The 27,424-nt window shown below is 42.1% G+C and overlaps 2 protein-coding genes across 4 annotated transcripts in view; one reads left to right on the forward strand and one right to left on the reverse strand.

The window, feature by feature from the left end:
• The window catches only part of GLDN (gliomedin), a 293,878-nt gene that overhangs the window by 205,472 nt on the left and 60,982 nt on the right, over positions 1-27,424 (reverse strand). For all 3 annotated transcript variants that reach the window (XM_072962427.1, XM_072962426.1, XM_072962439.1), the window contains exon 2: positions 15,668-15,757. The gene's annotated coding sequence lies outside the window, so the exon portion shown is untranslated. The remainder of the gene's footprint in view (positions 1-15,667; positions 15,758-27,424) is intronic.
• Positions 1,163-26,452, forward strand: LOC140696793 (aromatase-like). The gene is made up of 9 exons (XM_072962446.1): positions 1,163-1,310; positions 6,030-6,180; positions 14,336-14,490; positions 17,421-17,597; positions 20,029-20,143; positions 22,284-22,398; positions 22,834-22,996; positions 24,445-24,686; positions 25,869-26,452. Exons 1-9 carry the CDS (start codon positions 1,163-1,165, stop codon positions 26,124-26,126), a joined length of 1,524 nt encoding a protein of 507 aa, XP_072818547.1. The 3' UTR covers positions 26,127-26,452.

Here is a 27,424-nt window from a genome sequence, read left to right on the forward strand (position 1 = left end):
GGACACCAAGCCTGGTGTCCTCCCAAACCATGGCCCCACCCATCAACAGACTGACCCAATTCTGGGAGCTCTGGACCCACAGCTCGCCACTCAAGGGTCAAGCTCTGCCCAACACTATGCCAGCATTAGCCCAAGGACCTCCCCTTTCCCAGGACTCTGTAGCCAGTCACTTCATGACCCAGCCCCGCCTACCTGCAGGTGGCAGCCTATGCCCAAGGCAGGACCTGGCAACCAACCTGACCAGGGCACAGCCCAGTCAATCGCCATTCCCACAGCAGTCACCCTGCTACAACAGGTAGACCCACGCAGCCCACAGAGGGGGCACTCCTAAAGCATACTACTTGGGTGACCAAGGGGAGTGCAACGCTGGGTCCCATAGAACACTTCCTTCATAAGCAAGCCACTTCACCATGATTGGGGAACAAAATCAACCAACCAATCACATAAGAATAAAAACAGTGAATTAGGCAAAATGAGACAGCAGAGAAATACATTCCATATGAAGGAATGAGAGAAAACCTCAGAATAAGAACTAAGTGAAATGGTGAAATCAATCTATATGGTAAAGAGTGTAAGGTAAGATCAAAAAGATGCTCAATGACTCAGAAAAAGAATGGATGAACATAGTGAGAAGTTAGATGTTTTCCTTCTTACTAGAGAAGCTTACTACTTAGAGGACGTAATTTTGAGCAAAAGGTGGGCGAGGAACTGCTTTTTTTTTTTAATTGATTTGGCCTCTGGGGGAAAAGATAGCCTAAGTCATGGAATGACTCTACCTCTGGAATGAGCTTAATTTTCATGTATTTTGGTAAGAAATTTGGCTCTTAATTTGGATTTCAGTCACTCTACCCACTCAAGGGCAAGATGATAAGGTTCTATCAGACTAAGCGTCTAAACGAACCTGAGACTCTACCAAGGTCAGAAATGCTGCACTTCAAGCCAAAAGATCTTTCTTGGGCTTACTTGTTTTGACTTGTAACCACAAATTTGTCTTGTCTAAGTGTCCAATCACGTTATAAAACAAAGCACCCATCTCTGCAGTACAGCATCCTCTGAAGCAATAGAAGTACTAAATGTACGTTTTCAAGAATTCTCTAATTTTTCTGACCCTCTGAATTCCACAGGACTTTAAATTGCTTCCCCTGAGATCAAGCAACACAAGATGGTTTTGGAAATGCTGAACCCAATGCATTATTATAACATCACCAGCATGGTGTCCGGAGGCGTGCCTGTTGCCGCTATGGCAATCCTGCTGCTCGCTGCCTTTCTCCTCTTGGTTTGGAATCATGAGGACACATCCTCAATACCAGGTAAGTCAGTCATTTAGTTCTGTACTTAAGGAGATTTTTTGCTTGGGCTTTTGGCCCATGAGGGTAAAGGAAATTTTACAAAAGGACAAAGAACAAAGCTGAGGAGATGGATAAACACAATGACAATGTTAGCGAGTGAGGACTCAAGGAAATATTTTTAAGCCAGTTATCTGCACATGTTAAATAAAAATATCAAAAAATGTTTTAGATACTCCCTTTCAGTCCACACTTTACTTTAGTAAAATAGAATTGACACAAGTACCCTTTAAAGTAAGTTTAAGAAGGGATGGAGCAAGGTAAAATTCTAGGGCGTTTTTTCCTCTTTACTCAAATATACTCCAATTTTGCTCTGAAGGTGAAAATATCTCTGGAATGCCTTCTGTACTCCCTTCCTTCTCCCTCACACTTTCCCTCATCCCTGTCTTCTGCCCTCTCCCTTTCTTGAACTTAGCCCTTCTCTAACCCGCTCTTCATTTTCTTTTATTCTTGGGTTGTAATATTGGTGCCACTACAAGGGCTGGGTGGGACGTGGACAGTGGAAGAAAAATGGGACCACTAGGGTTCCCTTGGAACCATCACACCCTGAAAGAAACTTCAACAAGCTCTGTGGATCAATCAAAAGTAGAACATAATATAATTACCCAGATAATTCCAGTAGAAACCCCACCACCCCACACTATCAGATTAACCTACAAATACCAGACTGTATTTTAGTTATCTGGGAAAATTCCTCATGGCAGACATGTGACCACAACCCAATAAGACATATGATAAGGCTTTATTTCAAGAGCATGGTCATTAAACACTTTCACGTGTGGTGGGCCTCTTCACAGCGTGATGCTGAGTGGGAGTGTGGGGTTGGTGCAAAGTGTCCTGGGTCTGGATTCTAGAGCACATAGTCCTGTGGTTCTCAACCCTGCCTGAGGTGAGTCCTCATGTGGATTTTTAAAAAATCTCCCAGAGTGATCTTCCTGAGCAGTCAGAGTTGAGAGCAAAGTGAGGAGCCCAAACCCTTCATCTGGGGAAGGGAAAACTGAGCCCAGAGAGGGCATCTGCCTTGTCCAGGCAAATCCTTATGATAAGTATGAGAAACTGTGTTCAAACGCCTCTTTCCAAAGGTGAGGGGCTAAAGACCAGAGAAGGGAAATCACTTGCCAGCACCTCAGCAGGAAGGAAACTGGGAATAGGAGGGGCGGGGGGAGGGGGGGCGCACCAGGAAGTCCTAAACCCCAGGTGGATGATCATTTTGCTACCAGGGAGCTTCTAGTTCTATGCTTTCCCTGGGAAAATGTGAAGTCTGTTCAGAGCCCTCTAGTGGCCCAGACTGAGATCCTGTGACTCCTGGCTGGGGAAAGGAAGGTCAGGACACTGTTCTTGTTGGATGGTTCTTACTGACCAATACTTTTGGATTTCTTTTGCTAGATTCCTCCAACCACTGTCTCTCTCTGGCTTCTTGGTTTTATAGGTTGGGGATTCTCAAGGTCAGTGAAAACCAAAGAATTAACAGGGTATAATGAGCCAAAGCCCTTAAGTAAGTTACAGTTTTCAAAGCAGTTTCATGCAGTTTCGGCCATGTTCTCTTGTGAACCTCCTGGTATTCTGGTGAGGTGGGTGTGCTGAGGCCTATTTTGCAGATGAAGAACCTTAATACTTACAGAGGGTAGATGTCCACAGCTAGTAAGTGATGAAACTGGGACTCAGATATAAGCTTCTTCAACCTCCCTTTACCGAGAGGCCCTAGGATATCTGATGCTGGGGGCGGGGGGCCAAGGAGTGTGCAAAGATGACACACATAGGCAAAGGACTTAGTGCCAGGGAGGGCTATGATGGCTGGGGGAGAAAAGAGTCACTCCTACTTGGGGGTTTTGTAAGCTTCAATTTGGGGAAACTGCCCCAGTTCAAAGATCTCTGCCCAAGATTCCACCTGGCAGCTGTCCCTTCCCCAAGGACACAGGGCCATGCCCAAACTTACACGTGCATCTCTCCCCAAGAACCTCTCTCTACCCTGAGCACCACATCCCTAGGCGGCACTGGGTAAAGGACATGGCGACAAAGTCCCCTTTTCCCCATTAAAAATCTGCTTTACAGAAAAGTGCACAAATAAATGGGTCCTCACAGTCCAGGACAAGAAATGTTAGCAGCATCCCAGAAGCCCCTCAGGTGCCTTTTCAAGCATACCCTCTTTCACCCCTAGAAGTAAACAATCATCTGTTTTGTGACGATCACTCTCTTGCTACTTTATAGTTTTTTTCACCTAATTTCACATTCCAAACAATATACCTTGATTGTGCCTGGTTTCACATGTTTTAGCAATAGAATCTTACATTACTATTCTTCTATCTTGCTTTTTGGATCACTTTTATGCCTATAAGGTTCATCCAGGTTGTGGCATGCAGCTGCAGTTCATATGGTACGCATGAACATCTCATGGTTTAATCGTCCGTTCTACTGTTGATGGACATTTGGGGTGTCTCCAGTTAGGGGCTACTGTGAACAGTGCTGCTATGAACGTTTGTGTGCACAGGTTTCTTTAGGGTGTATACCTAGCATGGAATGCCACAGTGGGTGGGAAGTCCTAGCTGTTGGCTTCATGGAGGCTGTTTCTGCAGAAAAATGCAGTGAAGTATTTACTGCTCCTCTCAGGGTGTGCAAGAGGCTCCCGCAGTCACTGCATGCCTAGATAAGCATTCCTGAATCTGAGAAGCAAAGGGCAGCTTAATGTGGATGCAACCAGTATTCACCTAATAGCCTACCAAAATCTCTCCCCTCCTAGAGCATCCTTCTCTCTAGCTGGAGGGTGTAAAATATACAAGTAAATGAAAGAATCACACTAGTTATACTTATCATACCATCTCCAGTCTCTAACTTAGAGCTAGTGTTTTTACCTAGCAACGGCTCAGTGTCTCCTGGATGAGTAAGGTTGCCTATGTTCAGTAGATACAGGTCTTCCACTGTCATATTTGAAATCTGAATTGTGGTTCCTAAATACTAAGACTTTCTATATAGCACCAAACTTTTAAATAAAACATAAAAAGCACTGCCTTTCATTTATATGGTTTTGTTGCTTATGGGCTTAGCGTATGTTTATGCTAAGTAAATGTCTGTTGACTAAGTCTATTCCCGAATCGAAAGATGTTTGACTTCACATGGACTGAATGTATGAGATAAAATGATATTTTTCCATTTTTACCAAAATGTAATACATCTAAAATACTCTAAATAAGGATACCATTCAAAACTTTATCCTTTACACGTGTCTAATTAACTTCAAAAATTCATTCAGGAAAAATTTATTGAGTATCTACAATGTTTTAAGCTATAAATATTTAGTAAAGTATATTGTTATTATGCACATTTCAGTTAATAAGAGGTCAGTATATCTGATGACATTTTAAGGAAATATGTATAAAATCAAAACTGCTTGCTTAATTCTTTTTGAGAACTTAACGACATTATTTTAATATTGTCAGTTATTTACTAACAATACAGTGTTATCAGAACAATTCTAAGATTAAGAACTTTTGACCCAAAGAACCCAAATCCTTGTTTTGTCCTATAGACATTAACAAAGAAATTTAAAGACAGAAAAAAAAAATTCTGACAGTCTTGTCCACATTTACCCAGCTACTGCAAGGTTATGAGTAAACCTTTTTGCCAAATTTGGGGCTAAGCTTCAATTTAGATGATTTACACAAAAACTTAGATTTCATAGATAATTACATAACTCTTGTCCATAATGTGACATCACTGTACTATCCTGGTCAGTTGTGTGAGTTTGGCTTCATGACCATTTCACTGAAAGAATGCAATTAAAGGACTAAGAGATAGAAATGTTGTAACTTTACAATAAAGCTCCTAAAACCATTCCAAAAAGTTTCTGACTCACTTTTCACCACCACCACTAAAATCAGCCACCCTGTTTGTTCTCTGATATAAACAACAGCAAGTTCGCTGGCTGTTCACTGGATTCGTGCTCTTCACAATTCTGTCACCGTCTACATAAGCAAGGGTGTGAGGGCCACTGCTCTTCAGTAAAACCACATCACTGAACTCAGACTCTGGTCTAGACACTGATCAGACCCACTGCCTAATTCCTCAGTGCTTAACTTTATTTGATCTAATGAGATTTAGCTGAGATTCTTTTCTTAAACGGAATCCTTTTCGAAGGAGGAAAAAAAAGAGAAATGAACGCTTTTTGTTTGCACATTATCTTTGCAGACCATGTTCCTCACAGTTAAAAGGATGACACCAAAACACAACCTAATTCAAACCCACCCATTTCACAGACTTGTGCTTTCAAACACAAAGTTTTCAGATAAAACTAGGCAGCCAGATCGATCCGTCAACACATCACTTGTCCTGGTTTTCTTGCTTGTTACTAGAGGGACTGACTGAGCTGCATTTGAAACTCACGGACACCACTTAACACAGCAAGAAAAGAGTAGACACCTGCTCCAGTTGATACGGAATGAAATGACAGAGACCAAATGTAACTGGAGCGGTGCGTACCTTGGACTGTTTCTCACTCATGGAGCTGCAGATCCTCATGTTAAGCTTAAGCTGTTGTTTTAATCGTTTTTCAAATGTGTGATTCACCTATATACATCAGAAGATGTAAAAGAACGTTTAGAGAAAAACAACAGGAAACAGCAGTAACTTCGAGCAGTTTGTCTTTTTGGTGTTGCTGAAATACTGACTGTGATCTGATGACTTCCCTAGGTCCTGGCTATTGTCTGGGAATTGGGCCCCTCATTTCCCACTGCAGGTTCCTGTGGATGGGGATCGGCAGTGCCTCCAACTACTACAACAAGATGTACGGAGAATTCATGAGAGTCTGGATATGTGGAGAGGAAACACTCATTATCAGCAAGTAAGTCTGTTACTAATCAGGGACATATTTTATAATCAAGGCTGGGGTTTTATCTTTTAGAAAAGAAACTTATTGTGATATCTGGCCATCTTTGTTTCTATATTTTTACTACTTATATGAAGGTGAGTAATTTCTAGATAAAACTCTGAAACTGTAGACAAGTGCTATGATTAGGCTTTGCTTGAAGCCCAAGGTACACAGATAAAGAATTCTGGAGAGCTGCAAAACTATTCAAACTCTCCCTGAACAGTGAATATAGAAACTCAGATGCACGTGATTCGGCTCTGACAAAACGTACTTTAGGGAGAGGTATCATCTCATTGCTTTCCTAAGATGTTGAGTTTTATCCCTAAAATAACCATTAAAACAAAGAACAATAACAGAAACAAAAACCTGAGACAGAGAAATCTGACTGTATCTATTTCCAAATGTGTTTCTAATGCCAGGGCACTGAGAAACTCTAGAAGGGTCGTCAGTGGAAGAAGGCACCATTCATATGCTTCTACCCTATTGGTGACTGGGTGCCAGTGTCCTTGTGAGTGACATTATGCAAACTAGGAACAACATTACCTACGAAAAAATGTTCCCCTCACTCTCCCTGCTCTGTTATATTTTCTGGATAACTTCAGCAGGTTGAATTCACTGGAGGATTAACCAAATATGCACTGACTGTGAAGAATTAGTTTTGTGAAATAGTCATTTTCTTATTGAATGATCATAGAAAACGCAGAGTTTAAAAGAAAGCAAACATCAGTAGATGTTCTAGACACTCAGCTCTATTTCCTAGATTGTCAGCAAAGCTACCTCTAAGTTGTCACATTATGAGTTTTTATATTTATAATCCTTGACAAGATTTACCCACAAACTAAAACTGAGCAAGAGGTTTTTATGATATTAGAATTATTTGATCAGATACACACTATCGCCCAAAAGTAAGTGAAGCATTTCTGGAAACTACATTGGGTTTTTTTCCAGGCCAAGATAACAAACATCATTTTGTAAAACACCATGATGAACTCAAAGCCCAATTCTTTGAACCAAATACATGAAAAAGGGGAACAGGGAAGAAAAATCTGCTACCCTTCCAAATATTTCTTACTCTACCAGAATGCTATTTTCGACCAAACCGGTGCCTAGATAGCCACCTGGGTTTTCTCTGTTTCGCTCAGTGTGGTGTTGTAAAACTTCAAAGAATAGCTAAGGCAGACCACGTTTATACACTTAAACATAAATAGCTTCAGGTGGAAATGTTGTTCACTGGGTTCATAGTGAAACAGTCCAAGGCTGTGGTTCTAAGAGCGGGGTCCCTCCATCAGCAGTATCCACATACCTGAGAACTTGTGAAAAACGCCCATACTTGGGTCCCACCCTGGCTCACTAAATAAGAGTCTGGGGGTGAGGCCCAGAGATCGCTTTTCACAAGCCCCCCAGGTGACTCTGAGGCACACGCCAGTTGGAGATCCACTGCTCTAATAACAAGAGCAGAGTTAGTCCTCCATTTTACTTCCCTTGGTCTACTGAGCGCTGCTCAGATAAACTGGAGTGCATCTGGTATGTTCTCATTTTCAAAATCAATACTTGACTCACTTTTACAACTGACTAGTCTCAAAATGTCCTAGAACCGATGATAACTGGGCTTGGGGGACTGGGACACGCGTCCTGCTCTTTCATTCCCCAGCACAGCAGACTGCCTTCCAGCCCTCCTCAAGTCAGTGTCTGCCTTCCCTGTCACCCCCTGCCCTCAGATACAGGTGAAGGGACCCACAGGCTATTTCTCCAAAAGGCTACTGCCTGCAGCTCAGGACCCAGAGCAGTGCTTCTCACCCTGGCTGCACATTAAAGTCACCCACTGCCCAGGCCTCACCCCAACTTTTACAGTCTCTGGGTGGGGGGACCCAGGCATCAGTAGTGTCTACAGCTCCCCAGGTGATTCCAGTGTGCTGCGTGCAAAGCGTGAGGGAGAAGAGAAAGTAAGATGCTTCCAGGGCAGTGGGGCCCTTCCCTGGGGTTAGGGAAAATAGCTAAGCAGGTTGGAGTGGTTTTGTCTCACTGTCTCACCCTTAAGTCTAGCTCAGGGGGTGGGAGTGCAAGTCCAGACCTGGAGGGAAGAAGGAAGCACGCGAGGAAGGACTGGAGGGCCAGAACAGAAACTGCCTGTACACACTAGATACTTAGATCACCAAATAAATTCCCAGGAACCCCAAAGCCAATTCCTGAAATAGGAATCTCGATACGGTACACGTGGCTTCTGACCACCCTGTTGTCCTCATCAGGAACGTGACCGTAGCGACCCTGACAGAGTCAGGTGCTGATTCACGCTGAGGACCTGGACAACAACCCACTCTGCCCCTCTCCCCGCTCCCCCAGCTCCTTCCTTGTCCTGTCCTCACAGGCTTTTCTCTGGTCGGAGCCTCTGTGTTCTCCTTAATTGCCTCTGAGCCGCTCAATTTTGTTCTTAAGGGCTGAGCTCCCCTCAGGAATAGGACATGTTTGTCCCCATCTCCTTCCCTGCCTGCTCTTCTGGTCCTTCCAGAACTACCCGTACTTCTTGAAAAGACCCCACTGGACCTCACAAAGCTTTTTCTTTTTCTTTGGATCGTTTGCCAGATTTTTCCTCTTCTGAAAAATATGACATCTGTAGTCTTTACAACTGTGCTGAGATTATGGCCCAACTTCCCAAACTAGCTACGTCCTGAAGTGGTGGGGGCTGCAGAACTTCAGGTGGGGGGACGTCAGGAAGGATTCTGCTGAAGCAACTGGGAGCTTTGGGGGAAGATCCACCTGGTCATCTGTGGATAAAATGTGCTCGATTCCCTGGGCAGGGATGCTCTAAACGAATGAGGGTCTACAGACGTCATGCAAGACACTATAGGTCGTGTGTATACATTAGTGTTTGTCATGAATATCAAGCAAGAATGTAAGTAGCATGCATTCCAAGGGGACTTGGCATTTAACATGCTAACCAGGGTCGTATCTGTGAGTCTGTTAGCAATTTATATACCATTATGGTTATACTATTTATATGTCTGTTTTAATTATATATAAATTTATACTGAATTCATTAGTTATTCTGCAAATATACATTTATTGAGAACTGACTATATGCCAAGTACTGGATGATGCTAACCCATCATAGTCATTATTCACTCTCCATTCATTCACTAAACAAATATTTATTGAGACCTTCTTGTGTACACCAGGAACCATGAACAAACCAGCCCCAAATCCCTACCCTTCTGGCCAAATACACTGTTACATTGCTAACACACCAACAGTGAAAAGGTAAAACATACGTTATCAGTAAGGTGACCAAGTGTCTTGCTTTGCCTGGGACTAGTGGATGTCCCACGATGTGGGACTTCCAACGCTAAAGCTGAGACATTCCTGGACAAACCAGGGTGGTTGTCACACTATAAGCAGGTAGAGAAGTGCTATATAGAAGATGAGATGTCTGGAGCGAGTCTGGGAGGGTGAGGTAACAGGATCCTATTTCGGATATTTTGACTTGACTCACCTAGAGGACACAGTTGAATGGGAGGTTAAGAAAGAAGGTCTGAGCCTTCAGACCCTCCACTGTAGTCAGAAACTAGCAAAGGAGGCTGAGAAGGGCAGCCACACAGAGAACAGAAAAACTAGGAGAGTGTGATGGTCTGAAAGCCAGGTGAGGAATGCGGTCAGGGAGGATGGAATTGTCAACCTTCCGGATGGTGTCACATGACTGGACAGAGACAGGGGCATTGTATTTAGCACCAGGGAGATCATGAGTCTCTTTGACAAGAGCAGTTTCAATAAAGTGGCAGCAGCAAAAGTCTGACCGTAGTAGAGAATCCAGGGAGAAGAATCAGAGGCAGCAGGTACAGACAACCCTTCCAAGGAGTTTGTCAGAAGGAGGCAGAGAAATGGAACAGAGCTGAAAGGGACGTTCTGTCCAAGGAGCTTTTGTTTGTTAAGATACAGGATATTATAGCATGCGTGTTTTGATGGGAATGGTGAATTACAGAGGAAAACTGATGATACAGGAGAAAGGAGTGTGTTAGGGAAGATGTGAAGGGGCTCCATGTGACAAGTGGGGCTGGCCTTGACAAGGGACACAGAAGTTCATCACAGTAACAGGAGGGAAGGTTGAATACATGGTCCCAGATCCTGGTGGTTGAAGGGTGCAGAGATTCTAGTTGCTTACGCTTTTTAGTAACACAGGAAATAAAGTCTTTAGCTGAGGCTGAGTGGGGAGGGAATGGAGCTGAGTGGAGAGAGGGCGAAGAATAAAATAGTTATCCAAAAAGGTGAGATTGGATGGACTAGGAAATGTAGTAGAATTGCCTTGTGCACGAAGGGCCCACTTGAACTTAACTGAGTCCTGCCTGTGTGTATACGCGTGCGCGTGTGTGTGCGCGCACCTTTGCGTGTATGGATTTTTCCCCAGCCCCATTCAGCTGCCAGGTGCCAGCACACAGTGAGCTAAGAGTTGGATTTAGCCAGAGTTGAGGTTTTACCAGGCAACTAGAACACAGCATGGGGAAGGCTAGGAAACTGAGGATGCGTGGAAGGGAGAGACTCTAATGATTCACAGTTAAATATTTTTCCACCTCCCTTGTAGAACAGTTCAAATGAACACGAAAATTGAAAGAGCAGTCCTCCTACGTTTTGCCCCCGTGACCTTGACCTTCCCAAGAGATGAGCTCTGTTGTCTTACAGGATGTCCCACTTTCCAAATTTTGCTCACTGTCTCATTATTGTGTTATTTAACATACTCTTGATTCTCTGCATTGCTTACAAGCTGAACACTAGTTCAAAAGGCTCAGTGTGATTCAGATTAAACGTTTTGTCACAAAGCTTTCTTGTTAGTCCTGGGCACTTCCTATTGCATCACGACAGGAGACCAGGAAAGGCAGTCCCATATAACTGGTAGGAAATTTGATCAGGTTAGGGTGATTACCGTCAGATCTCTCTGTTATAAGGATTCTTTTTCTCTTGCAATGACCCCAGTATTGAAGCTGGGTAAGTGAGGATATTAGAGGGCAAAGGACAGGGACTAGTTCGTAGGACTGATGGAGCACAGGACAGGTCTACGCAAGGCAAGTGTATTTAAATGTTTGCTACCAATTATTCCATTGATTGTCTCCCCCATATTTCTAGTACTCATCACGCTTGAATCTGGCCACAAGTGTGTGAGTTCTTTAAACTCACAACAGGAGGGTGGCTTCCTCCTTACCACCCAAGAACTTACTTCCCGGCAACTATTCGTTTTGAAGAGACAGTAAAAGTATGCCATCTTGGGAGCTGTCTTTTGACTTTAGTCACGTTTAAAGAAGAATAATGACCCCAGGGACAAGACATCTAACCTACCCACTGTCCCTTTGAGCGTGGGGACTCGGTCTCTGCTCAGCAGTGAGAAATCCTCACTGTCCCAGTCAGTCAATCAATACAACCTCCCCCTCACCTGGTGGTACAGGCCGGCCCACACTGTGGGAAGGAAGTCTCTGCTGTTAAGTCCCCAGAGTACTCTGGGCTGGCATCCCTAGTTCTTCACCAACCTTCTCGTCTCCACTTTCCTGATTTACTCTGGTTAGACAGGGTCAGCCTACTTTTGAAAAGTGATCTTGTTTTAAATTGCTTGTCCTCAGCCAGTCACACTTCCCTCTGCATGTGTATCCCTTGTGGCTTTCCTGCTGTGTTCTCTGCCAAGCCAGAGCCTCTGCGTCAGAATAACTGAGAGGGTGGTGCCCCCTAGAGGACACACTGATTTTAATCATTAGCTCTTTATTAACTAACATTTGTTGGGAGCAATCGGTTTAAGTTTTTTATTGATGAGTACTTCCTCAAAAGAAATGGACAGGCTAACGTGTTTTGTGAAATGTAAAAAAGTTCTAAAGGTCAGAACAGAAAAACAGGATTCTGCTTGTCTCCTAAGCACTTAAAATTTGTAGGTATGAGTTGGTGAATAAAGAGTATACAAATGACTTACTTTCAGCTTTGACTACAGAGTGAAGTAGGGGAAGGTATGAAGAGCTAGAGTCCTGATATCTATTAATTAATAAGCATTTCAGTTCTTTCTATAGCATGAGGTCTCTGTAAAGGACAATATTTACCTTGTATCACTCAAACTAATTCCCTGGAATAAAAGTAGAAGTATCTGGATTTTTGTTTCTGTTTTTACAGCTACTAGGAAGAGGAAAATTTGTTCAAAACTCGGGATAATTTCATCAATATTATCTGAAATCAAATCAAGAGTATATTTGACTAAATAGAGAATATTTTGATTTGAAAATAAGGTTCTTTTTTGAAACAAAGAATTCATTTCATATAATAATTTTACTTTCCTTAGCACTGGCATCATTTTAGGGGCTCTCTTTTAATGTTCAAATAGGACTTTGGAATTCATCACAAATGTCAGGGTTTGGCTAATACTTTGCCCACTGCCTAGTCTACCCAGCCAGGCGTGAGCTCTTTTGGCCCCGTGTCTCCCAGAGGAATGTGTTTTCACAGGCAGTCACTGAACAACCTCATTAAGGCAGAGTCATCCTTTTGGTAGCCAACTGTTAACCCACCGTATAGGGCTAACCATGTAGCTTATTAACTCAGGACACTTGGACTTCCAGTTTCCTGAAAGAAGCTCATATGGTCACAGACACCACTTAGGCTTCACCCACATAGCCTGCTTCTCTCTGGGCCCTGCACTAAACTCTTCCAGCCTCAGCCCCTTTCCACAGGAAATACAGTCACCTGCAGCATTTCTTCATTTTTCACTTGGTAGATGAGAAAAGGTTTATACCACCCACTCCCAATTCTCAACCTCGTGAGTTCCCAACAGACATTCTTTTTCCCAAAGTCCCTCTTTTGCTGAGCAGAGAACCAGGAGTCCTCTCCTCCCTAAACCCTCACACACATAGGTTCATCCCAGCTCTTTCCCCTCTACCCTCTCCTGTGCTGCTTGTATCCACCATCCAATAAACCCACCCCACCCCACCTCTATCCTGAAGACAATAACTATCCACTTATCCTTTATCCTCCCAATTATTAAATTATTTCAATGATCCATTTACCCATCCAATGTCACAGCCTAACTTCTAAGCAGTCTTAATAAACCATCTTCTCAACAAAGTGACTCTTCTGCAGAAGACTTCTGGACCACTATCCTAAGAAGATAATATTCTCCTCACACATGCAGGCCCCATGACTTCTTCAGCTAGGATTTTACAACATTTTGTAACTCTCATTGCCTTATCGTGCCCAAATTGGACGGAGACTGGGGGCAGGAAGAGAGTTCTGGCAGAGGAGATGGGTGGGAAGGGCTGCCTCCTCTTTCCTAGTTCCTCTGAAGGTCCATCCCAGGCTTTAATAGCTGGGCCTGGGGTGGGATAGGAAGCACTGGAAGAGGACCCGGGAAGTTCAAGGAAGCCTGGGCTATGGGCCAGGTTGCAGGGTTGCCACATCGAGGGCTATCTAGTGGCTCAGCACGCCCTGTGTCCCTGGAGACCTTCATGAGTCATGCTGGATGCAGAGCCCTAAGAGAGCTGCTGTCACCATCACAGAGAGTCTTCTAGGCCCAACCCAGTCAAGCCCAAATCAGAGGAGCCCAGGAGATATCCTTCCACCCCAGAATGATGCCCCACTGGAGGACCAGGTCTGATTGGGGGACACTGGGGGGTGGGTGGCACAAGGCAGAAGGTCTGTTTCCACACTAAAGAGGTAAGGCTTCAGTTAACCAGCAACTCCCAGTTCTGAGGCTCACTTCTGCAGGGGCCACACTGTCTGGAGAAGGGCTGCGTGGGGGCTGGATGCTCTCAGGTATATGGTGGCGTGGAGGGTTCATTTCTTAAAGCCTTGCAGCTCTGACCACAGTGCAGGGTAGTATTTTAGTGACTTGGAGTTAGAGAAGAAAAAGAAGTAACAAATACTCTGTGTGTGTGTGTGTGTGTGTGTGTGTGTGTGTTCTATCTTAAGTGATGCTCAGAAAGCAGGTAGGCAGAACTATGTGAATTGGAGAAGGAGGTTCTTGTGCTAACACAAGTGCTTATTTAATCTGAATACTAGAAATTATGCATTTCATTTAGATCAACATGCTTTTGCTAACAGAGGCACCTGGTAGACAAACACTTCACAGTGTGTTCAACTGACATTTAACAATGAAACTCGAGGTTTGTCTTCTCTGCAGGTCCTCAGCTGTGTTCCACGTAATGAAGCACAATCACTACGTCTCCCGATTCGGCAGCAAACTTGGGTTGCAGTTTATCGGCATGCATGATAAAGGCATCATATTTAACAACAATCCAGTCATGTGGAAAGCTGTTAGGACCTACTTCATGAAAGGTACTAAGCTATCTGGCTACATCCTGCTCTTTCTCTTAGAATAATCCGTTTTTGAAATCATTTTTAACTTCTGCTGCCTCAGTTTGAAATAGTAAGAGTTAATATTCATTATACATGTACTATCTGTATAGTAGGCACTGTTTTAAGCACTTGATCGCACTTTAATCCCACCACAACCCCAAGTGGTATATACTCTTATCACCTGTGTTTAACAAATGAGAAAACTGAGGCAAACATAGATTAAGTATCTTGCACACTTGCCACCAATCATAGATGGTCACATTAAGAGACAACCCCAGAGCCTAAATATTTAACCTCCACGAATTCTGTTCTTCTTGAAGCACAATTTGATCAATGTGAAGGAGAACTGGCATACTATATACTTAATATTTAAAGTCTATATACTATACACTTAAGGTCACTTCCATGTGTCATCCATATTATTTGATTTAACATAGCCAATGTTTGCTGTATCTGTGGCTGGCATTCCAGATATTTTAACAGGCAACAATAGGGAGGCGTGTATATATCATCCGATCCAGCCTCTGAGTTTTATATTTAAGGAAATATATTTGTAGAGAACTTCTGGTTAAACCCCAGGCAACGCAGTGAGGAATGGATGAGCAGGGACCAGACCACAAGCCGCTTTATCTAGTGATTTCCTCCTTTACTACATGCTGCTGGAATTGAAGCCTTTGGGAATAAGCATGACCAATCTTTGACATTAAGATCAAAGACGTGTCTGGAAACCGTGTCAGTGATGGAATTGTAGGTCTGGTTGCAAGATGGGTGTAGGTCTGACCATGCACCATGGATACTCTTCCCTCCAGCCAGCCTCGGCAGTGAACCTAGATGCCTCCTATGTGGCTGCTGAGACAGGGAAAAGCTATGCCTGTCCCAGCAGAGAGGTGATTTTCCCACTGCAGAGCTGCACATCACCAACACTCAGCATAATTCTGTCATAGACCCCATTGTCTTGGTTTCCTATTGTTGCTTAACAAATTAACAAAGTCAATTAAGAAACCGTCTGTCCCACTTGTGGATGTGACAGTCACCTGGAAATAGCATCCTGGTCTTTCATATGTGCCAAGTCCCTCCTAAAATCAGGAAGTATGCTGCCAACAAAACTTTCCTTTTTATACAGGCATGGAAATGGTTACAGTCAAGGACCACTCACCAGGTTTCCTGTTTTGCAAAGTCTGCCTTCAGGGGCCTCTGTAGCACAGCTGATTTGTTTTATTTAAAGGCTCTGACTTTAACAGCAAGTCTGAATAAAAAAGATATAAAAAAGAGAGGTTACTCCTAAAAACAGCTTAAAGAAACTTTGAACAAAGAGAGAAAGGAGGATTTTAAGAGTTAAACTCTCTTGAGATCTTCCTAGAAGCTCATAAATAGCCATCAAGTTTGTCTGATTTCCTGCCTGAGACCAGTTTTTATCAGTTTCATTGCCATGAAGCAACAAAGAAGAGCCTGGGTAATTCTAGGGACTTAAATCAATGCACATCCTCATTATGAGGGAGCTAGATAAAAAGTGTGGTAAATTAAAAAAGAATTCTATGATGAAAAAAGCCAGAGAATTACTAGAGCCCAAGTTTTAGTGAAACAAAGGAAGATACATAAACAGTATATAACCTCCTAGGAGATAAAGGGATAATGTGAAGGAAGAAGTTGTGTTTGTGTGTCTGTGTCTGTGTCTGTGTCTGTGTCTGTGTGTATACTGCAAATATACCATATGCTTTTCTCTTGAAACTTCATGATTATACAAATAATGGAATCTACTTAACATACATAATATAACTTAATCCTCCTTCTGTATAAATATTTACATTTTCTTAAGTTTTGCCATTTTCGATAAAACTTTATTGTTTTAAGGATGAAGAATTAGTTCTTAAATTATTGTACATTCTAAAATATAGCAGTAAAAACATAAGCATTAGGATCATTTTTAAATTCATTTCAAAATACACTTATCAAAATATTGGATTTACATGTTTTTACATTATCAATTTAAATAAACAAACTATTTAAAAACAAGAGTTCAACTCTTATGTTAGACCACATACCATCTCGACCCCTTAGTTGCTCAGATGGTCATGAGCAGAGAAACTGGATATATCAGAGCCAGTTCCCTCTACCTGGTTTCATTCATTCACTCATCTATTCATTCACTCATTCATTCATTCCCCTCTTTGACACCAAAGAAAGGGACACCACATACTGTGGACTTGAAGTACAATGCTAATATAATAGGTTGTCACTGCCCTGAAAGCGTTCCCAGTCCTATGAGGAAGACTGCTAAGCGAACAAAAAATTGCTTCAATGTTACAGCATTGACTGTGTACAATAAATCTGGGAATAGCTTGGGAAGAAACCAAAATTAAGAGAAGGTTATGACTGGTAAATTTTTAAGACTAGCATTTTACACATATGACCTACAATTAAACAGGAAGTACCTTAGATAAAAAAGGTAAGATACACTTTAAATAGTTCTGTAGCAATATTCTGATACCCACTGAAACATATAATATCACCCTGGCCAAATCCAAACCTTCTTTAGAGGGAAATGTATACAATAAACATGGAAAATCCGTGCTTTGTGATTTATAACCACAATTACAAAATGCTTTATTTGCAGTCTCACAAATGATTTGTCATAGTTAGAACTAAAGTGTAACTTTGAAGTGTGTTTTTAAAATATTTACTTATTTACTCATTTATTCGTTTATTTATTATCATCATAAAGGTGACACATGCTAGTAGAAAATTAGCAGAATATAGAAAAAGAATTTAAAAAGATGAAAATTTTCACCTACTTACTGAAAAAAAGTTTGTGATCGATTAATCTTCAACCAGAAAAAGCCCACATCGCCTGATTTTGTGTGTCCTGGAGTTGGAGATAGCTCACTCTGTCTCTGATGTGTACCCTTCAGCTTTGTCCGGCCCTGGCCTGGTGCGCATGGTGACAGTCTGTGCTGATTCCATCACAAAGCACCTCGACAGGTTGGAGGAGGTCCGCGATGAGATGGGCTACGTGGACGTGCTGACCCTGATGCGGCGCATCATGCTGGACACCTCTAACATGCTCTTCCTGGGGATCCCCCTGGACGGTACTGAAATTTTCATTTCTGGGACTTGACATTCTGCCCTTTATTCAACAGGGCATGAGAAGGGAAATGTACCCAACTAAATACAGGCTGTTTTGTACACTGCTCTTCTTTAAATGTTTCTAACATTCCTAAAATTTCTTCCTGGTGTGTCTGCCTTGCTCCGTTACAAGATTATAAAATCCATTCTAGGGGCTTATTTCTTTTCTATCACTCCTCATTGCTCTAGGAAATACGATTCTACCCACAGTTAACAGACGTGATCATTTCTTTGGTCATGAATAGATCCTACCACCAAACCTATGATTTAACCATTTCCAACCACCCTTTTGGGCTTGATATCTACATACATCTATATACACACAAACACATGCAACACATGTGGACATAAATATACATAGACACCTCTCTCTCGAAGCCACTAAGTGTGAGAACTTTGACTCTAACTGACTGAAAATAAAGGTGCAGCTGCTGCTGGAAATGATAATGGTAAGTATCATTAATTTAGTGTCTACTATGTGCCAAGTAGTATAAAAAGTTGCTTCACACAAAGTTTGTCATTTAGCGTTTAGAACAACCCTGGCAGGATGTCTCAATCAAAAAGCTGCTTTCCATACTACATTACAGAAACAAATACTATAATACATACATGCATCTCTACCGCTAACAGAAGAACAAACATTACTCGTGTGCCTTCATTGCATTCTGCTGTTGTCAGCTGAATGGAATTTCTCCTGACTTGATTTCTAGCAGGTTCATTCAGTCATACATTCATTCAACTAATATTTACTGATTGTCTATTTTATGTCAGTCATAGGTTCTGGGGACAGAGCAGTGAACTAGACAAAAAAATTCTTGCCTTCAAAGAGTTTATATCCCAGTGGGGTTATGGACAGTAAACAAGTAACCATCTAGTAATACACGAGGCAATAACAGGTGCCTTGAAGGGAAAACAAAGCAGGGCAAAGTGCTAGAAAGTGAAGGGGAGGTCTGGGGGCGGCTGGGGCTGAGGCTATTGTGGAGAGGGTGGTAGGAAGGCCTCTGTGGAGAGGACATCTGAACATTACCCCAAAGGAAGTGTGACCATGCACCACGTGCAGATCTGAGGAAGCACATCATAGGCATAAGAACAGGCACAGTGTTCTCACTTGTCCAAACCAGCTGAGCTTTAACACCTGCTCCCTGACTGACCACACTGGGACAAGCAGACAAACGATACGACCTCCCTCTTTCTCCACTCTCCTCCCCTCATCTTCCCCGCTGTTTAATTATTCCTTACAAGAGTCTTAAAAATCTTATCTGACTGACATTAAGTTGGGAGCCCTGTTCACTCTGAGGACTTGAGTCACAGCCTCTTGCCTGATCTGCTTTCAGACAGAGACTCTGAAGGTCCTGCTTGCCTGTTCCACACACATCTCTCCCAAGGCTTGACAGGTACATGTAAGTTCCTGCTCCTCGGTTCCCTGCTAGCCTTGATTCTTAGGAGGGATCAAATGAAGGGAATTGTACAGCTCTGTTAACTTATGGACACAACACTGGTGCTAAGAACCTGCTTAGCTCATACAAATTGTGTATGTGTATATTCCTTCTGCTCTCCGGTCCTTGTCAAACTCTCAATTTGCCTGAGGGACCCAGTTCAACAAAGAGGAAAGGACATTGCTCTGAGGTCAAACAGAACCAGGCTCCAGCCCAGGGCTTGCCTGCCACACTGGCTGTGCAGTGTTGGGTAAGCTTCTTCATTTCTATGAATTGCAGTTTTTGTCTCTGCAAAATGATGACATATCACTCCCCTAGCAAGACTGTCAGGACTAACGGAAGTCTCATTTATACATCACCCTGCCTTGTATCTGATATTTAGCAGTTGAAAATAAACGACTATACCCTTCCCTTTTATATAATTTGAATACAGTAGAGGTTTTCTTTTCTTTAGTATTCAATTTATTTCAAAACATCCTTTAAGAGCTGACTGTGCACGAGACTCAGAACAAGGCCTTGAAGAGTCCAAGATGAATTCTACCCACTGGACCAAAATATAAACAGCACAGTGGTGTGATTTTTTCCTTTTCATGTGCCAGAATCAAGGCCACAACATCCATAATTACTAGGACCCTTCTTATTTCCCATGGTCAGGAAAACAGGAGGGAGGTGGAATCTCAGGCAAGGAGAAGCATGTGAGAATCCAGCGTATCTCTTAATACAAAGTTGAAAAATGGCAAATCTTGGTTAACATGGCCAATCTAGATGCCAAGCAGAATAAATCACTGTTGATTTGTGTAGTGACATTCACGTGGCTGAAACGCCCTCTGAAAGTGGAACCGTGCCCTGCTTAGAATCCCAGATGGTAGCAGAGTCTACGGCATCTTCTCTGACCAGCATAACCTTCTTGGGCTCACATTTTTGCTCAACTGCTCTTCTCTTTTTCTGTCTTTTCCAGAAAGTGCCATCGTGGCTAAAATCCAGGGTTATTTTGATGCGTGGCAAGCTCTCCTTCTCAAACCAGACATCTTCTTTAAGTTTTCTTGGTTACACAGGAAGTATGAAAAGTCTGTGTAAGTAACACACTTTGGAAAACTTTTCGGTGGGACTGGACTGATGTGTGCTGTGTCTTAGATATTGCTGGGCTCTTCGGCAAGCTTTCTCCTCTCCAGAACCTCAAGGGAGCTGTTGATTAAGTTGCTGATGAAACACTTACTGCAATTTGGCAGCATGTGGCCAGACCACGGAGTAAGGGAAGCCTTTGTCCTAGGGCAGCTTTTCACGTAGGAGGCTGAGAGCTCCATCTCTGGGACTGGGACACTGCAGCGTTGGTGTTGAAGAGAAGGGTTGCCTGAACCTGTCATTATTATTTGTCAAAATTCTCTTTGCGTGTCTGGAAAAATGGAAACATGAGATCATTTTATTGTTTTGTTGCCTCTAAATGAATTTCACTTAATTCAACCTGAAATGACAGTAGTCACAAAATGATGTTTTCATAATGCACTTCAATAAAAAGTGGGAGATATTTAGTTATGTGTATTGTATCTTAGGGATCCTGTGATTGTAATTAAATGGCTTAAAAACTGTGGTCTCAGACTAGTCTAGCAGAAGGCTGGACAAATGCCCAATGGTCTACAGGATAATCAATGTGTTTTCAGAGTGTAGCTGCCAGCCAATAAACACTGCCACCTCTAACCACCAGTGAAAAGCCCAGGGGATCTAGAGGAAGACAGACCTGGTTTGCATCCTATCTCTACTTAGTAACCAAATGGCCTTGGGAAATGATTTAAAGTAAAATATATCCTACCTTCCAGGGTGGGATATAGGTGAATGAGATCCTATATGTAGGGCCATTAGCACCGAGCATCACACATAATAGGCACTAAATATGTTAGCTTTCTCCATCCCTCTGTTTGTATCTTCTCCAGGTCTTTGTGACCATCTTAAACTCTCCATCTCTAAAAGTTCCCAGACTTGTTTGAAGGCCCAACTTCATCCTGCCTGTATGTTTTGAAATTAGTAATATTAGCCTCCAGGGCGGAAGTCAACTTGATGTTATTTATATCTTCTCAAGCAGTTGATGTATATCAGGTGGATGATTCGGACACTTGGCTCTTTATACACTTCACTTAGTTTCCACCACAGCTTATTGTGACTTGAACCAAGATGGTAAAGGGTTCCTGCGTTCACTATGGTCTGATTTTTTGGTGTTTTGAAGAGTCTTACCGGTCAGCAGCTAAACTTGGTCATTAGTGTAACTTTGGTATGGTCAGCAGGCCCATAGAAACTTCTTGCATGAGACTGTATAATGGTTCTGTTCCATTTCATTAAAATTAGCTCATCGACACTCCCTCTGTATACAACATTTGCCAATGATTACTAAACTACTTTGTATCTCCTATGTTCTAGAGCAGTAAAGAGCTACAGGATTTTTTAGTCTTCTTCTCCCCTTACCCTTGCAATAATGCCAATGTTTGTTTTTCATTAAGATATAAAAGACATATAACATTACATTAGTTTCCATTGTACAACATAATGATTTGATATTGGTATATATTGCAGAATGATTATTGTAAGTCTAGTTAACATGTGTCACTATGTATAGTTATAACATTCTTCTTCTGATGAGAACTTTTAAGATCTATTTTCTTAGCAACCTTCAAGTATGCAATACAGTATATTAACTGTAGTCACCACCCTGAACATTAAATCCACACGACTTCTCATTGTAACTCAGGTTTGTACCTTTTGGTGCTCTCCATCACTCATTTTGCTCCCACCCCCTACTTCGTGCCTTGGTAAACAACAATCTGTTCCATGTATCTATGAGCTTGCTTTTTTGGTTTTTTTTACGATACTACCAGTAAGAGAGATCATATAATATTTTTCTTTCTCTATCATATCAATACTTTAAAAAATATATTCAATTTAGCCTTTTGGTACCAGTTTTTAACTCTTAACTAGATGTGATAGCCTTGATTTTGCTACCAATATTCATACATCCTGGCTAACTCTACTTTCTTAACTTGAAGTGTAATATATATATGTAATTTAAGAATATTTGCAAAGAATTAGGTATAAATTCAGTTATTCATGAGCACTAATTGCTTTGATTAAATTAGATCATTTTATTTAAACAAATGCAAATGAATCCATTTTTCTAGATGTCTTAACTGACTACCGATAGATTACATTTTCACTTTTTATTTCCAGCAAGGATTTGAAAGATGCTATGGAAATTCTGATAGAAGAAAAAAGACACAGGATTTCCACAGCAGAGAAACTGGAAGACTGCATGGATTTCGCCACTGAATTGATTTTTGCCGAGGTACACACCTGGACTAACCATAATTCCCAAACAACATGTGTATGACTATGTACAGGTGTCTAAAAATCCCATCCTGTTTATTGTTCCATATTTCTGCGTTTAGATACTTGGTCTACTATTTTTATAATGCCCAACCCAAATAGCCCACTATCAGACATCCTGGTAGGTCTGACCTTTAAGATTTAAACTATTCTGTGTCTGCACAATACAAAATATAAAAACCAGGAAGTCCAAAAACACTAAACATACAGAAAATGGTTGAATTATTCAGCTTTCAGCTGAAGATTGTTACAAAAAATGTTCATTTCAATCCTAGAGACGTAATTTCTATGATTTCATTTTGTTGAGGTTGTTGATCCTGGAGTGCCACCTCCCCTCCTGTTCTGAAACATTTATTCACTTTACCAATGTTTCTCTCCCCTTGCAATTGTTCAGAGACGTGGTGACCTGACAAAAGAGAATGTGAACCAGTGCATATTGGAAATGCTGATCGCAGCACCGGACACCATGTCTGTCTCTGTATTCTTCATGCTGTTTCTCATTGCAAAGCATCCCCAGGTTGAAGAGGCAGTAATGAAGGAAATCCAGACTGTTGTTGGTAAAAGTTTATCACATAAATCATACAGTTTAGAAAACTATTCTGTCTGAATATCTGTTTCTATGTCCTAAGAATCTTAGGTCAAAACCTTTATCAGAATCCACCCAGAGAACAAAAAAGCAAGTCATTGTGTCGCATTTTCACTATGCCAGATATGTGAAAATGATATGTGAAATGATGTGTTTTCCTAATTATCAAAAAATGCTTGTTGAAAAATTTCAAATAATAGAGAGATGTGTAAAGTAGGAAACAGTATCAGCTGATTCCTTCCACCCTGCTCCCCCGTCTCATCCCATAACCATGGGGAACCACTGTTAATATTCTGCTGTGTATTCTTCAAGGTCTTTTTTAATGGCCACATGAACATGTATATATGGTTTAATTTATCTGTATTTAAAAAAAAATGGGATCATCCACAAGGATCTGCTACCTATCAGAGGCAAAAGGCTTCTGAGGGTCCACCCAGGGAAATGGCTACACCTTATGGCAGTGTTTCTGGCTTTCAAGCAGCCTGAACCTAAGGAATGCCTTTGGTTATCTTCTCCATCATCTTCCCTCTACCTCCCCATCCCAGATAAACATGCCCATTAGACTCTTAAGTGTACAGAGAGCAGTATGTGAGGAGCTGGGCTGTAAGAGTTCTCTGACCAAGTGAGACTTTCCTGAATATCACAGTTGCACAGGAGACAGGGATGCCTCAGGACCCTGGGTTGATTTTGATTCTGCAAAAGTGGTACCCCATTTGAGGATGGTTGGAAGCTTTTTCAATCTGGGGAGTCATCTGAGCATCTGTGACCAGTGTCAGGCCAATCTGAGACAGCCGGGGTGTCCGTTAATTCTCCAGAGGCATGCCTTTCACTGTAGTGGGGAGAAGAGGATTTGCCACTATACCAAATCACGTCCTTGATGCGATGGGGAGGAGGGACTCTCTGATATGTTCTGACAGATGACTGCATAGGACACCAGAAGAGAAAATTACTTTGAACCTGATTAAACTCACCGTCTCACTCTGACTAGAGAAGGCATGAATGTCTTCTAGAATTTAGAGTAGGAGACAAAACTCACAAACCACAGAGGCCAGGCAGATAAATGTTTGAAGCAGACTGGGTAGCTCTACGTGTTGCTGCAGAGAGGACGCCCCTCTAAAAGGTTTATCAGACACTCAACTTCAGCCCACTGTTGCCAGGCGGGAATGTGGATCCAATGTTACCTGGTTTTTAAAATTTTTCTAGAAATTCAGACTTTTCTCTGAAAAACTCGTGTGTTAAAATAATTGACTTCAAATCTGAATTTTCGTAAGACCCAGGTTGCTGGTTTACATTAGAATCAACGATATAAATTTTTTCAACCAAGAGCAAACTGTTCTGCGGAAAGTACAGGAATTTTAATACTCATCACATATTGAAACTAACATGACGTCCTTTATCCTTTTTAATCTGCTCCCACAGGTGAAAGAGACATGAGGATTGATGATATGCAAAAACTGAAAGTGGTTGAAAACTTTATTTATGAGAGCATGAGGTACCAGCCTGTTGTGGACCTGGTCATGCGCAAAGCCTTAGAGGATGATGTCATCGATGGCTACCCGGTGAAAAAGGGGACCAACATTATCCTGAATATTGGAAGAATGCATAGACTCGAGTTTTTCCCCAAGCCCAATGAATTTACTCTGGAAAACTTTGCCAAGAATGTAAGAGCCCTTCCTTAAAACACTTGAAAATGTCAGCTGTTAAATCCGCTCTGGTTCCGTCTTTGTACCATGTGCTTTTCGTTCTATTTACTCATTCCCTTCCCACCTCACCAGGACAGCACGTTTCCCCTAGTTTGGAACACGGCCACCATGTCTGTCCTCAAGCCAAGGAGGCTGGGTCTCCAGTTCTGGCAAATGTCTTCACGGAGGCCACACGATAGGTCAAAATGTGAAAAATTCAGGCCCTTAATCTGCCTAAAATTCAGCAAATTTTGTTTAATCTAACCAACCCGCTTTTCCATTTAAACTGAGCACTTTAGAATCATGTAGATTCAGCTGCAGCATCACCCAAGCCATCGAAATCAAATCCGTATGTGCTTCAGCTGCAAATCAGATGAGATGAACAGATTCGGTGTTTGCAGTCTGCCTTTGGTTCCCCAAATGGCCCCACAAGCACTAGGCCCCACTCTAAACCGGCTTGGGAACTCGGAGAGCCTCAGCTTGGACTTTCTCTATAATTGAAGTGTGCTAGAGATTCTGCCTTCATTATGTCAAGTTTAGGCAATGAGGTTTTTTAACCTGAATTATCCAGATAGTTCCCCTGTGCCTCTTTTTCCGTTTTCAATGGGGAAGAGACATGATCTCAATTAAACCAGTTCTCTAATTCATCCTGTTTCTAAATGAGCAACCTGCGGCACGTTGGCAGTTGGTCAAAAAAAACTTACTGAGGATCTATTAAGTGCCAGGCACTAAGTAAATCCAAATGGGGATGAGAAAGACAGAGGAGTCCCATTAAATATTTGTATAACTAAAAATATGCAGATGCTTGGAACTAATAGGCAGGGAATCTACACCTCTGCCTACGTTTGTCCCTGTCACCAGCTCTATGGCCTGGCACAAAAACGATCTTTGTCTCCGTGACGGGCGGAAGAGTAGTGACGCTGTGGACGTCCCACAGAGCTAGCTGAGTATTTTCCTGTCCAAGGTTGTGCCTCTATCAAGGAGTGAATCAAACTGGATGGGAGAAAGGGGCTTCTCTGAGTTAGTTGCTCCTCTCCGTGAAGGAGCAGTATGGCCAAGAGGCCAAAACCAAGCGTTCTGACTGCATTTTCAGGGTGAGTCAGACAGGGAGGCATGGCTCTAGCCTTACTACTCTGGCTAACTGTCTGACTGTTTTCCTAGGTTCCGTACAGGTACTTTCAGCCATTTGGCTTTGGGCCCCGGGCCTGTGCGGGGAAGTACATCGCCATGGTGATGATGAAAGTCACCCTGGTCACGCTTCTGAAACGCTTCCGTGTGGAGACATTGCAAGGCCACTGTGTTGAAAAGATACAAAAGAAAAATGACTTATCCTTGCACCCAGATGAGACCTGCAAGACCAGGGACCTACTGGAAATGATTTTCATCCCAAGAAATTCAGACAAGTCCCTCGAGCACTAAAGAATGTTGATCAATGCCTGCCCTGGAACATTGCTCAACAGTATTCCACATGGAAACCACCATCTTTACCAAGAGGTCCTCCTCACACGAACATTTCATAGTGTATTATAGGCTTATCTCCTATGAGTTGTCAGCAAGGAGATACTACTCTTCTGAGCTTATCTACACCAGAAACCAGACTGCAAGAGAAAACATGGAGGCCAAGACTTTGTGCAAGAAGCTGCAGTCGTAAAGACCGAAATCCAAAGCATTGGAGAAGATAGGTCGTCTGCAAAACTTATGCCTGATTTCACACTAACTGCCTTGAGATAGGAGCTTTTTACTATCTGCGGCAGGGGGGAACGCTCGTGTAAATTACAAAGGCCAGGCCAACATATGGGTACCTAAAGCCAAACACACATGCTAGTGTGAATAAAGGGGTTTTGATTTGGTTTTCAGTGGCATTGGGGACTGCAACATTCATACCCTTGGAGAAATACTTACAAATTCAGCATTTGATTTTGCCTATGAATTATACTCAATTAATTCTTGTTTATCTAATTGTGGTTTGTTTGTGGCAAACATAAAATCAAAGACTCTCCTTTATCAATCGCTCAATTGATGTCTCAGCCAGAGCATATATCTGCTGTAGGAAAGAAAGGTCACACGATGTGTTTCAAATAAAGATAAAATTCTTTATGTTTGTGTTGTTGCTTAGCTCCATGAGTGCACTAACCAAGAGATAACTTTAGGTAATAGCATCTATTAAGTCTTACCACAGCACCAATGATTTGGGGGAGGGGAAGTCCTCTGAATCTATATCTGATTCTATAACCCAGTGGATTCAAACTTCTAAGGACTGCTCCCACTCCATTATCCTTCTCCTTCCCTCCCATTTGACCCTCTCTTTCTTGATTACAGATCTATAACCATGGGTAAGTTTTACACCTTGGAATTAGATCTACAGAGGGAGTCTAATAGATGAGCGATTTTCCACAATCTACTTTTTTGTGTGTTATAGCGCCAATATGAATGTGTCTACTGAAGGCCATTTAAAATCTGAAAAATTAAATTCATTTAAAAACATGTTAATGTTTGCCATTGAGTCAGCCTGAATATTCTTTTCATCCAGCTGTCTGGCAATAGGGCAAGAGGTGAGTATAGAATGACAGTGTAAGCTCCTGAAAGAAGGAGCTCTTTTCTTTCTTTCAAAATCCACGCTCATCCCTCATTTTTATTCACCGTATTTACTCCCAAGATCAGTAATGAACCAACACTGTTGCTCAGAGATCTTCTAACTTACCCAGAAACTAAGTAAA

This window comes from Vicugna pacos, chromosome 6 (assembly GCF_048564905.1).
Source record: "Vicugna pacos chromosome 6, VicPac4, whole genome shotgun sequence".
Taxonomy (NCBI): domain Eukaryota; kingdom Metazoa; phylum Chordata; class Mammalia; order Artiodactyla; family Camelidae; genus Vicugna; species Vicugna pacos.